This window comes from Acanthochromis polyacanthus, chromosome 22 (assembly GCF_021347895.1).
Source record: "Acanthochromis polyacanthus isolate Apoly-LR-REF ecotype Palm Island chromosome 22, KAUST_Apoly_ChrSc, whole genome shotgun sequence".
NCBI lineage: Eukaryota > Metazoa > Chordata > Actinopteri > Pomacentridae > Acanthochromis > Acanthochromis polyacanthus.
In genome coordinates this window covers 10,662,692-10,676,244 of record NC_067134.1, presented here as the reverse complement: position 1 = coordinate 10,676,244, position 13,553 = coordinate 10,662,692, and the positions used below count along the sequence as shown (strand labels likewise).

At 42.4% G+C, this 13,553-nt stretch overlaps 1 protein-coding gene across 1 annotated transcript in view; it reads right to left on the bottom strand.

The window, feature by feature from the left end:
- ahr1b (aryl hydrocarbon receptor 1b) overlaps positions 1 to 13,553 on the bottom strand; it is a 60,219-nt gene that overhangs the window by 8,434 nt on the left and 38,232 nt on the right. Inside the window, exons 9-10 of the mRNA XM_051942291.1 lie at positions 7,510 to 7,651; positions 5,948 to 7,424 (exon numbers count right to left, since the gene is read on the bottom strand). Coding sequence (XP_051798251.1) covers positions 5,948 to 7,424; positions 7,510 to 7,651 — 1,619 coding nt within the window. The remainder of the gene's footprint in view (positions 1 to 5,947; positions 7,425 to 7,509; positions 7,652 to 13,553) is intronic.

The following is a 13,553-nucleotide window of genomic DNA, read 5'->3' as shown; positions in this document are numbered from 1 at the left end:
GTTCATTTGTCATTTTGTGTCTCCTTTTTTTGTAATATTTTCTCTCGTTTTTGTCTTTTTTTTGTTCAGTTCCAGATTTCTGTGCCTAAATGTTTTGTGTCTTTGTAGATAAACTGTGATCTGGAAATTGTAAATGATCAACTGAGGCTTAATATTGTTGAAACTGAACTTATTTTTCTTAAGAAATTTCAGCTTGTTCATAGCGCTTTGTAAAAAGATAATTCAATGTGAACATTTTCAAAATGAACTTCTCTGCATTAAAACAAGGTGAAAATGTGGAGTTGTGGTTATTTATAGGTTATCATGCTGTGATTTTACCAGTCCACTGCAGATCAAACTGGACTGAATGTGGAACTAACCTGAACTAAAATAAAAAACTTTCCAACAGCCCTTGAACCCACCATGTGTGACGTGTGACTTGATTGGGAAAATTAACTAAACTTAAGCTTAAAACTCGTAACAATTCATCAAAATCTCTGAATTCTAAACGCCTTGTTGAAAAAAACTCACCAAAATGAAGACCCGATGTTGTGAAAAGCAAAACTTCAGAGAGCAGACAAGTATGGAAATGAATTGCAGAGACAAAGAGGAAACTAAAAAGCACTTAAGCAATGAATTGGGATTGCATTGGGAAAAACATCTACTGTAGAGGCTAAAATATTAGTCTAAAAAGGTTCTAAAAATGTAAAATAGCAATATATATATAGTAGGTAGACACTTTATTAAACAGTATTGGTTACATCTGTGGGCAAAAAAGTAATAATCAAGAAATTCAAATTTCCGTGTCATTTTTTTAATTTATGGCATTATAGTTGCGCCACAGTGTACAGAAGTTCTCTTTACTTCTTCATGGCTGTTGTGTTCCCACAGAGCTCACACACAAGATTCCAAAAATGTAAAAATGTTTCTTACTTTAAGAAGAAGGATTGCTTTATTCTGCAGCTACCCGCTCACCATGTTATTCAGTGAATGAATCATAATTGCCAGATGTACCATGAATGCAGTATTCCAGGTCGCATTACACTTTTGCCTCTTATATCAGCAAAAACAGGCTTTAAAAGACTTGAGTGATGGTTGTTTTTGGACAAAACTCAAACCAAACTAATCCAGTTATCAACCAATAAGCCCGCTACTTAAAGACAATAAACATGAGCTGGTTCAGACTGCGCTGAAGTGAGATTTCAGGCTGTGAACCACACGTTTCTCGCGCTGGTCGCTATAAGCACTGCAGTTATGGAGTCACCGCTGACCTTAATCACATGAAGCAGGTCGGGTCAGGCGGTAAGCAGCAGATGTTTGGTGGGCTGACCTGAAGTCCTAGAGGAGGAAACGAAGGAGCTAGAGCGAAGAGGAAGGAGGGAGGAGCTTCCTGTTGTGATGCCTGTAATCCCCTTCAGTCAGTCTAAACAGATTAAGAGGTTTGTCACCTGTTTACCAACAACTTACAGAGGAGAGAAGACACCTCAGCCTAAACCAATTTTAAACCAACAGGGCAATTTCCGAATGTGATGCAGAAGGGAGTGAAGTCTTTCCGCTTTTTAACACGACAAGAAGCCCTAAAATATAAAAAAAAAACATGTACCGGTAGCTCAGTTTTTCCTTGTAACTGCGGACTTTGCCAGCTAAAATCTAAATCTAAAATCTGTGCTCACGCCAAGGTAATTTTTTATTCTGAAACGATACAATGACTAAGCAGTCTTGGTGGAGCACTGCGCTCTCTGAGTGCTTTTCTTGTTTGTCTGTATAAAATTGTCTTGCTTGAATCCGGTCCATGGTGCAAAAAAAGGTTGGAGACCGCTGACTTAAAGAACCGATGAGAAATAAGCGTTCCTGCGTTTAAATGCCGACAGAAACAACATCCACTCGGTGTTGGTTTCTCATGTTCTCAGTCTTATATCTTGTTAGGGAAGCTTTCTGTATCATTATCTGTGTATTATCACAGATTCTTTGGATCGACTACGACTGTCAAGTTGATTATGGGTTATAATCTGAGCTTTTCTGTTCAGTATTTTAGTAGTCGGTTCGGCTGTGTGCATGTGAGTCCCTCCCATTGAAACTGGCGGCCCTCCCTGTGTTCATAAATCAACTTAGAGCGACCTCCAACATCATAATTTAAAAGTAAAAGTGCAGTCCGGTGTTTAGTCAATGTATTAAATATCCAAAGACTTAAAAAGACGAGGATTTTTTGATGTTATTTACTTAATTTGCAGCTCAATGTTAGCATCTCTGCTGCCGCTTTAAGGCTCTCTTCTGCTACTTCTTGTATTTTTTTCCTCATTAGTTCTTTCCATGTCAGTATGTGTATGTATTCATCATTTTAGTCCACTGTTTATGCTTTTATGTGGGAAATTTTTGCATAGAACTGTAACAACATTTCATAATCAGCAGAAAAAAATCACAAAGAATACTGAAAAATGTCTATGTGTGCTTGACTGGTGGCTGGAAAAAATAACACACTGAATACGCCACCTTGGGTTATGGATATCTGACAAATTATAGATGAAATCATTATTTAGTTTACCAAGAAAATAATGAACAGATGAATTCATAGAGAAAGTGACATCAATCTAATGTATTGTGAGTTTCTTGGTTATATGAGAAAAGTATCTTTGCATTTTCCTGCTATTTCTTGCCATTTTATCAACAAATATGTCTATTATGAGTGATTAAATGAAGGTCTAATTAACAAAACTAGTTACATTTGGATCTTTATCATCAGTTTTTGTCATCCTTCAGCACTGGGTAAAACCTCTTTGCTGGAAAAACATGTATATTGTACTGCAGGATAACTGTTTTTTTTATTATTCAGAACTTCCTCCTCCATTTTAAAGCTGCTCGTAATCCACTGAATGTGTTTAACTGTCAGAGAGCATCAGATAAATATAGCTCCAGTGCTTCATATACATCTATCTGAACGTATATGATCTTCACATAAAGAAACGTTGATTAAATCTAAGTACAGTAGAGCTGCTTCTGTCCTCGCTGCCCCCTCTTCCACCCTGCGTTCACAGCATTAGGTAATGATGACAGACAAATTGTAGGTCAGCACCGCTCATGCTTGACTGGCCAGCCTGCCAGTATTTTTCTTTCAGCGACAGCCACTGACCCTGAAGAATAACAGTGGAGGCTGAATGGGGCGGGGATGAATGGATGCCTGCTGGGGTCGTCCATCTCTGGGGCCGACCGCGGACCATCCCGGCCTTATTCTATTCATTATTGTACTCTTGCTCGCTGCCGCCGCTTTGCTGTGCTGTGCTCTCTCCGGCCCATTTACTCATATCTCATTGTATCTCCCTTGTTGTCGCCCCCGAGTTTGTTTGTTACCCTAAACACCAGCGATGCTCTTCATGCTTGGAGAAACAGAACGCTAAACAATAACACAGAAAATGATGGCGGAGAGTCCAAAGACGGAAGCGAGGAGGTTCGGCTGATCTTTCACGACACACAAGTTTCATGTTGCATGTTTATTTTGCTAATTTAACATAGACTTGGTCCACAAACCAGAGCTCCTCTTTGAGACATTCCTGGTTTAAATCCTGCTTCAAACTTGACTTTGGCAGCGCTGATTGGCGAGGTCTCATTACCTTGTTATGTTTTACGATGGGAATTTCTCCAGACCTCCAACTACGCTCCTCTTTGTACTCTGACTGATTAGCGTTTTTGGAAAGACATTCTCCAGGCCTCGCTGCTCTGTCATTAGTGGAAAAAGATGCAGTTGGACTTTAAAGACAAATCCCTGCTTCCCCCTGAACATTATACAGCCTCATTAGGCAAACCAAATGACGTTAATGGGATGTGAGTTTTGGATCAAGCCGTCCAATAGGAAACAATTACTTTTGTACAATGGTTCATAAAACAAACATTTCAGATTTTTTTCTTTCACTGTCAGTATCAGCTACTTCAGCTGACATTTAATTGGGCACAGATATTTTCCATATTCATATGTCTGCACGTTATTTTCTCAATGATTCATTTAGTTCAGAGTGACTCATCACATTTTACTGGTTTCTCCCAGTTATGTTTAGTCAACAGAAGGTTAAAATATTCACATTTGGGATGCTAGAATCCAAAAAAGGACAGTTGCAGATACAGGGGGTCCTCGGTTTACGACGTCCTCGAGTTACGGCGTTTCGTCGTTACGTCAGAACTGGTCCTCGATTTATGACGTATGGCGCTTTGTGGAAACTAGTTACGTGGAACTAGTTGGCGAGCACAGCGGAGGAATACGTCGTCACGCGGCACTATCAGACAGCTTTGTTTACATTTGCCGGTTGCACACCACCTTGGATTGTGCTACATTCACTAACTTTTTGCCCTTCATTATGACTGTTCTGATGGCAGTGCCTCGAAAAAAAGCTAAGCTATCTCTATGGAAGTGAAATTAGACATAATGAAATGCTCAAGTTGTAAAAACAGAGCAACATATTCTGTTATCTTCTTGTAAAATGACTCATACATGCATGAAAGTCACTGGTATTCATGACTTTTCAAAGAACTGATTGAACATCATGATGTACGGAATTTTTGTCCACATTTTCGCCGGAGTTACGACTTAAGGCGAAAACTGACTTACGCTGATACGTAAGAATGGAACTCTGGTTTAAATAATGTTTCTGCTCTACATTAAAATAAACTGATGAATCATAATCTTTAGTTAAACCTTTATCTTGTGTTAACTATGCCGTAAAAAGACGGAATAAACGCTAAAATCAAAAATCCACTCAATATGCATTTAGATTTGTGCAAATTCAGCAGAGGTAGTTGGTTTGGTAGGAAGCTATTTCCTGAATATCTGAGTATAATTTAGCTAAACTAAAAACACTCAGCACCAATAAAACCGGCCTCCCACAGAACTTCCCTCACGCTGACTCTGTTCTCGGGCTGCGTTGTGCCGACCCATCTCCTCCTTGTCTTATTTACATGGCTTGTCTGGTCGCATCATCACAGTTTAGACTGAGCTCCATGAAAGCCGGGGGCCTTTGTGTGTTGACTCGAAAAAAAAAATCAATTTCCATGACAGTGAAAGAGAAGCAGCACAGGGCTGAAGAGCTGGGGATGTGGATCCTGCAGCTCTGCGATTGTTGATGTTCGCTGATATTTGAGGGCAACGCCGACTTCAGGCCTCGTCAATGAACTCGAGTCAAGAGTTTGGCTCCCAGACCAAACAGTTCTGAGGAGAGCTGGCAGCTTTAGTCCTTTTGAGACGCTGAGAATGAAGACAGAGCAGGGCCGACACGAGACAGACTCTCTGAGAGGGATTCATTTTCAGGACAACTGCTGAGGGAGGGGAAAGGATTACTCACCTACCCAAAGCCAAGGAGCCTTGTTTTCATGGGACTGCTACAATGTGGGGGTTTTAATGGAAGAAAATTATCCCCCAGCATCTGCATTTAATGAAACTTGTGACACCTCCACAAAGCACTGCCACCCTGAATTAAACTCTGCAATGTCAAGATTATATAAATAAGCAGGTTCTGATGGATAGAGGGATGAAATATGTTTGAAAAGGAACAGAAAGTACACTGAAATTGTAGTTACTGTTATTTGTTATAAGACTATTATCACTTTAAGACCTATAGAAATTTGTACTTACCACATTTTTTAAGCAGAGGTCTCATGATAAGATTAGTTTCAGATGAGTCATTAATTCTGTGGTTTCGGCTGCTTTACTTTAGTTTTCTCTACACCTTTCTTCTGCCTCTTTCTGCTTCAATAATTCTGGAGGCTGTCAATAAAAACTGAGTGCAGATTAGGTTCCCTGGTAATCCTGTTCTTGTGCAAATACGGCTTCTGAACTCCTTATAATAAAGAATCCAAAAAATGGACCTTAAACTCAAAAGAACTCCGTAAACAGACCACCTTTGTGATTCAGAAAAAACACCCCACTAGTGTGTCCTGCTATTCGGCCTATTTACGTGATGCTACACCCACTTCCCTGGTCTCTCACCTTGCTGTGGGTGGAGTCCTGCGTGGCGCTGAACATGCTGTAGGCCTCTAAAGATGGCAGGTTGTGCTGCGGCTGCGACAGAGCCAGTAACTGCTCTAGCTCCAGCGCAGAGCTCTGGGCGGGACACTGGGGCAAACAAGATGGAGGAACCTGAGTCTGCTGCAACATGTGCTGCTGCTGCTGCTGGTGTTTCTGGGGACCCTGCAGCTGGTCGGGCTGCGTGGTGGCCACCAAACCCTGGTAGTCCTGTACGCTCAGGCAGTTCAGCACCGTACCATCTGTGTGTGGTGTGTTGGAGAGACTGTAATCTGTGTGGCCGACCTCCACGTTTGGTGGAAAAGCCGTGTGTCCAGTATGGATGTAAGATCCGTTTGTCATCGGTCTGAGCTGATTCTGGAAGGTGCTCTCGCCGTTGACCTGCTGATGGGACTGGAGGTGGACAGAATGCTGGTCCTGCTGGAGCTGCCACTGCTGACCGGACTCCAGAAGTGAGTCGAGGTGTTTGTGTTCTCCGTTCAGCTGCGTGGTTTCCAGTGCAGTCTGAGAGTGTTGATGGCTGATGGGGTGGTGGTGGTTCTCAGTCGTTACCATCCAGTGACTGTTCGGAATCCCAGTAGGGTTGTTTGAGCTCACTGTTTCAGCCTGAATCTGTCCCGTTTGAGCCGAACCGATGTGCTGCTGCATCTGTTGAGACAGCTGGACGATGGGCTGCCTGCCGCTGGGAGAAGCTGGAAGGACAGGAGGAGTCAAAGACACCTGCTGGGAGACACTTTGGGCTGAATCTGGGTTTGATGGTTGGCCTGAAGATCCAAATCCACTTCCTTGTTCCTCAGCTTCGGTCCCACTCTCCAGAGAGTCGTGGATGTAAGAGAGGATTTCGTTGTTGGTGAGGAGGTCACTGAGTGTTGGGATGTGGTTGGGGTCCAGCTCCACTTGGATCATCCTCTCATCCAGCAGCAGCAGCTCCAGATCCTCGGCATTCAGGCCCAGGTTCTCCAGAGCGCTGAAGAGCTCACTGTTGGAGCATGTTTCCCCTCCGTCCAGAGACAGAGAGTCCAGGGTGGCCAGGAGTGGATCAAAACTGGACGTTTTACCGTTACACCTGCCCGCCTCCCCGTTAGATGCAAAATGCCAGCTGTCGCCACCTAACAGGCCTCCAAAGCCATCAGTCTTGCTTTGCTGCTCGCTAAAAAGGCTGCTGTGGTAGGACATCTTAGGCTCCGTGTCTGGCTGGCTGACGTACACGGACTCATCCTGGCTCATCAGCGCTCCCAGCAGGGACTTTGGGTCCAGTTCGTCTGAGGAGCTCTTGTCCACTTTGCCCTTCTTGGACTTGCTGCCTTTGGCTTTGCCCTGGAAGGAATCAGGGAAACCATGCAGTGGGTAGCTGGTCTGGTAAAGAAGAGCCTCTCCGGTGGCAAAGGTAAAGGGATGATGCATAGATCGCTTCCTCAGGTGTTCCCCTCCTTCCTCTTCCCTGTGGACAAACATGTTACAGAGAAGAAATTAACAGATAAATGAAGTAAAACTCAAGAGTCACACTGCAATGGAGCAGCACTCACACCAAAGGCCTTTGGGTGGCGATGATGTAGTCCGGCTTGCCATTCTTGTAGACCAGTCTGGCGTTGGCCTGGACCCACTTCCACCGGTTGTCCTTGGTGAGCAGCCTGAAGACGGTGAGGCCGCTCTCGCCTGTCTTTATCACTGCAATCACATCAGACGACGCATTGGAGGCCGTGTGTCGCTGCTGTTTATGCTCTTTGCTTCCAGCCCTGCTCACACACTCACACTGCATCTGCTCAGTGGGGCGTGCTGCTGGATGGAGGCTGCATGTTGATGTGCACTTTGGCTACGTGCACATGCTACGAGTCCTGTTTGCACACATTCAGGCAGCGCAGCACACAAACACAAACACAACCTCCCCTCCTCCCTCGCCCTCACGGCTCGCTGTTGTGACTGTCAGAGTGTGTAAATGTGGAACAGGTTGTGTTTCTGCCCTGTCTACTTTCTAAACAAACTTCAAAGTGAAGCTCAGTTTCAGGTGTAAACCAGTAGAACGCTGCTTCCTCGTAGAAACAATGTGGGCGAGAGGAATAAACCAGCTGAACATTTGGGCAGGAGCCCATCAATACTGTCCTCTTTGAATGTATTGACAGTTTGTAACCACAACAAATGAAAATGTGTTGTTTTGTCTTTATGGTACGATCAGTTCTACAACCAAATAGTGTCAATCTGTATCATGCATGATTATGACTATAGATTGATTATAAATAAAAATCTACCATTCATTATGATGAGGATTGCTATCTGCAGTTGTGTCACTTTAAATGTAAGTTACGGAGCCCCTCTGATGACATGGTAAAAAAAATAAATAGATTGCGGCCACGATATAGCTATAACGTGCACACGAAATACTACTTTGTTCCTACGAAATACTACTACGTTCCCACGAAATACTAATTCGTTCTAACAAAATGCTACTTCGTTCCCACGAAGTAGGTACAACGTGCGCTCGAAATACTAATTTGTGGCCACGACATAGGTATAACATGCCCATGAAAGACTAACTAATACTATTAATATCATTCCTGGACAGCTGGGTAAGCAAATCGAGCGCACTCTCTCTACAACCTGCAATAATATGTGTACGGGCTGTACCTACGTGATGTTCCTAAAATGAGTGAAAGCGAGGTATGTTGAACATAAAATCGGAGTTTTCTGTGTCTCTGTTTTAACCTGACTAGATCACCATGCTAACTTATGCTGCAGACCAAACCTGGTCGGACCACATTCTGCTCAGAGTTTCAGCTTGAAATCGTCTTAAGAAGTGCCTTTTTCACTGATCATCTCTTCTGAAAGTAGCATCATGTGTGTCAGACTCTCAGCTGAGGGAATAGATAGGCTATATGAACCGCAGCGTTTAACGATGCTACCGGACGAAGCCGTGCAGTTACGGTAGCGCTCTCTGTATACGTTGCCAAGGGAACCAGTAGCCTGTCAGTGATCAGAACTTAACACAGAGGCGCCTTCGTGACACAGAAAACTCCGGTTTTATGCTCAACATACCTCGCTTAGTAGTATGCCTCCACCCCTCAGCTGTTCTTGAAAAGTGTCCTGATATGTGTGCAGGGCTGCAGCTCCTACAGACACAAATGAGTTTACGGCTACATATTAGCACAACAAAACAAGGTGTAGTAACAGGATGAGGATAAAAAGTTTGTAAATCAGGTGACACATCAGCAGATAGGCTACCTGTTGCAACAAAATATCAAACATAGGCCTAAATAAATAACTTCCTAAATGCGGGATAACAAGATATGGACTAGAACAGCTAAGAAAAGACACTCATTTTAGGAACATCACGTAGGTACGGCCTGTACACATATTATTGCAGGTTGTAGAGAGGGTGCGCTCGATTTGCTTACCCAGCTGTCCAGGAATGATATTAATAGTATTAGTTAGTATTTCGTGGGCACGTTATACCTATTTCGTGGCCATAAATTAGTATTTCGAGCACATGTTGTACCTACTTCGTGGGAACAAAGCAGCATTTCGTTCGAACTAACTAGTATTTCGTGGGAACGTAGTAGTATTTCGTGTGCACGTTATAGCTATATCGTGGCCACAATTTATTTATTTTTTTACCATGTCATCAGAGGGACTCCGTAGTAAGTAACTTAATATGAAATCACAAAATCTGAAGTGTCATCATCCTCTAACACCAAGCATTACCTGACATAAAGAAACCTTTACTCAGTGTAACCTACGGTCTACTTCTGTCGCAGAGCTGTTTCAACCAGAAATACTAAACATTATGTCCACGTTAGCCCTCAAGCTGCATGATTAATCAAATTGAATCTTCAATTTTGATTCTGGCTTCCAAAGATGATAAACACACGATAAAAGAGATGAAATGATTATTGTGCTGCAGTCCGTTATACAATGACACTCTCATTTTTCTTGTATTATAAACCCAGTGCAACCTTTTCCTGTACATTATAACACTCTGCCTGCCAGTAGTAGGAATTCAGACAGCTGGTGATTGGCTGAGGAGCCTAAATCCCAACGAAACGCAACAATGCAACTGCACAGAAGAATTTTAGCTGGTCTCAGAGAACCGTTTGCAACAGGAATGGGATGCTTAAGGATGATCATTGTTCCTCTCATATCTCTTATTGCATGTTCGTGAAAATTATTTTAGTGGCATCCCTGGTCCACTTTCTTCCATCCTTCTTGTTGACATGCCACTAGTCTAGTACTTCATCTGTATTTCAACTCTAACGCCTGAAAGTCTTTGGAGGAAAAACCAAAACGTGACAGAACAAGATGAAATGTTGTGGCACTACGGCTGATGTCGATTCGCCTTCAAAAAGCAAAGCTGCATGTTTTGCCAACGTGTCAAAACGTGAATAATTGTGAACTCAGTTTGGACCAAAATAGTTATGATTTTTGCCACAATCGAGCAGCCACCAGTTAGCTGCTGACGTTGCTTTCAGTGTCCACAGTTTCAGAGTCTACACTGCATATTTTTAGCAGTAAAACCCACGAGCAGCTGAGCTTTACAACAAACTGCAGCACTCATGCCTGTGGACAAACTCCTCTTCTCTTCTTAATGGAAAACAAACACTGTAGCTCTGAGATCTACAGTCACTTAACGGCTGTGTCACTTTCCTTTTGGTCACATTTTATTTGTAATTATTTATTTTACAAGAGAAATGAGCAATAATAAATAAAGCTTGAGAATCAAGTGGAGTTAGTTCTATTAACTGTCAGCATCGTCTTTGATTTGATCCAGATTGACATTAAACAGCATCCTTGTTGTTTTCTCAAGATTTCCTCCTTCACATCATCACAGGAGTAAATGTCTTTATCCTCCACCTGAGCCAACCTTCTGTTCTGACGCTACACAAACCTGCAGGTGGAAATCTGCTCCTCTGTTTTAGAGCATTAATGTCAATTATCAGCTCGTACCCAACACAAGTATCTAGTAGGGATGTTTGATAATATCGGTCCACTGATGTTGGCATAAAAATGTAGTATTGGTATCGATAATATCATTATCGTTTTGGTTTTTTTTGCCCATTATGAAAACCGATAAAATACTGCCTGAATTTCACCGACATTTACCAGCGCGCAAATGATGACATCATCGAAGTGTGTCGTGAAGTGTGTAAACAAGTCTGTGGCTGCGGTAACGATCCTGCTGTGTCTACATTCAGCTTCAAGAGTCTGGTTCCTCATGGTTCTTTGGCTTCTAAAAAAAATATAAATTCTCTTTTTAAAAATAAATGACTCCACTGAATCCACCCTTCTTCCAAATAAACAAAGAAGAAAGCCTCCAAACATTCCAAGAGGCGCCTCACAAACGTCACGTGAATTCTTTTTACCATTCCTGACATTACATCCAGATTTCTGAAACAAAACCAAAGTCTGTTTCTGTGTTTGTGTACGTCTGTCCTGAACGGAAACCCTGCTTCCCGTCTGTGCATGCATTAGAGCATGCTGAATATGTATGTATCTCTGCGTTATGTTTCCATATGAATGTATTTCTACAGTGTTTCCCCTCCTATATGACCGACAAGGCCGGCCGCCTCGCTGGAATAGGCCACCGCCTCATTACAATTTTTGCCGACATTGCCGCCTCACTGGTCTGCACCAAAAAAAAAAAAAAGTCATGCTAAATTTTAGAAAGCATTGACACGTAAGTCCAGTATATTCACCGCTGAAATCAACAGAATGGCAGCCTTTTCTCGCCGTGGCTGAAGACAGCAGGCACATCCCTGTTGGTCGGTAACACTCAGTTCTCTTATGACATCCCGCGAGTTCGTGTGTCAAATGTCGCTCGTTCCGATTGGCAAACAACGAGCATGGCGGACAAGAAGCGGCAGCGCTCCATGGTTTCGTTTTTCAGGGCTAAAAGCAGGTGTGTATCACAGACATATGTCACATTAAGTATCAAAACTATCGCATGTCATCAAAATAAAGTGAGCAACGCAGTGTAGGCATCGATCTCGCTTCCTTTACTGAGTTTGCTTACTGTTTTGTTGTCCGCGGCGATACGAATTGACAGTGACCGCAAAAATGGCTCCCGTTAAAACATTTAGGCACGACAAAACCCGTTCTCACCAACGAGACAAATGATTTCAACGGAATATAAAGTTCCTAGTTTCTTTTGATAAAATGATTTATAGAGTGCCCGAAATTATATCATTCAATGGCAAAACAAATTCTGTGTTGAAATTCTAGTTCTGTGTTCAAAAAGGGAACAGTTTTGAAAACAGAACTAACTCCTTCAGAAAACCAGTTGTTAACCCAGAGTTGACGTTTTCTTTCACATTTTTAAGTAAAATGAAGGTCATGACATAACCTTTTTATTATAAATAAAAATGAAGTGGGAATTTGGTACCTAACATGTAGTTGTTTTTAGAAAAAAAAAGTAAAAGTCACCACTTGATTCCAGATTCAAGTCCTTTGTCGTCTTTTTCAAATTTGTAATAAGAGCTGATGTGGCATTTTGGAATGGCTTGTGGAAATCTGACCAGAATATAATAGACTGGACTAGTTGACATGTTTTGATCGCAAGGACAAGTGGGTTTATATTTGTCATATTTTCTCCCTATCACTCATTTTTAGAAAAGAAACATGAGAATTTTATTTAATTTAGTTTTTGGAAATGGCTACAAATACAACAAAATGTGCTCCAAATTGTGCCAGAATGCCCCATTTTGCATCTTGATTTTCAAAATTTTTTCCGGGGGGGGCATGAACCCCCTACTTGCTTCGGCCCTTGCCTACACCCCACCACCTCACAGCCATTTCCACCCAGGGGAAACACTGTTTCTGTATGCATGTGTGAGTGTGTGTTTGTGTGTGAGCATGTCTGGTGATGCGGGCGTTGAGGGCGCCATGGTAACGACTAACCGGGTCATCCGGTACACGAGCTAAGTAGGACACTTGACTCCCGCTCTGCGATTTCCTCCATCAAACAGCGCAGAGACACACAGGGCGTTTGTTTGTTTACGTGTATTAATCTAATGCTGAGCCGACCGGAGCACAGGGGTCAGGACGCTTTACAGATTATAGGCTGATCCAACATGGGTTTAAAGATGGAAAGTCACTAATCGTGCTATTGAAATGCCAATAATTAACCCAGTTTAATGAACACCGCTGTGCATCCTTGTCTGCCAAAAATAGACCTGTCAGTGATGGTCAGTGTGTCAGACTTTCTCCTCTGAGGATGCGGTTTAGATCGGGTCTGCAGGAATTATAAAGTGCTACACGGATCTTATGGTTATAGAATATTGTTACTAAAACACTACCTTCCTCTAAATTGTACATTTCTTTAAGTTTATAATTCCAGTTGAGGAAATGACATTAAAAATTCTACTGAACAAGGTTACATTCATTCACAACCTATATATAAATAGATAAAAAAAGGAGAGACAACAGCTTTACTGTCGCATCTGAAGGTTTTGCTGATTGGTTCAGCACCATTTTAGGCAGAGTTCCCTCCCACCTATTGTTTTAAATTCCACTCATTTGCACCAGTAGCCTTTCAGTCTCACGTGCGCTCCTTACTAAATATAAACGGTGTAGTTAACCGGAC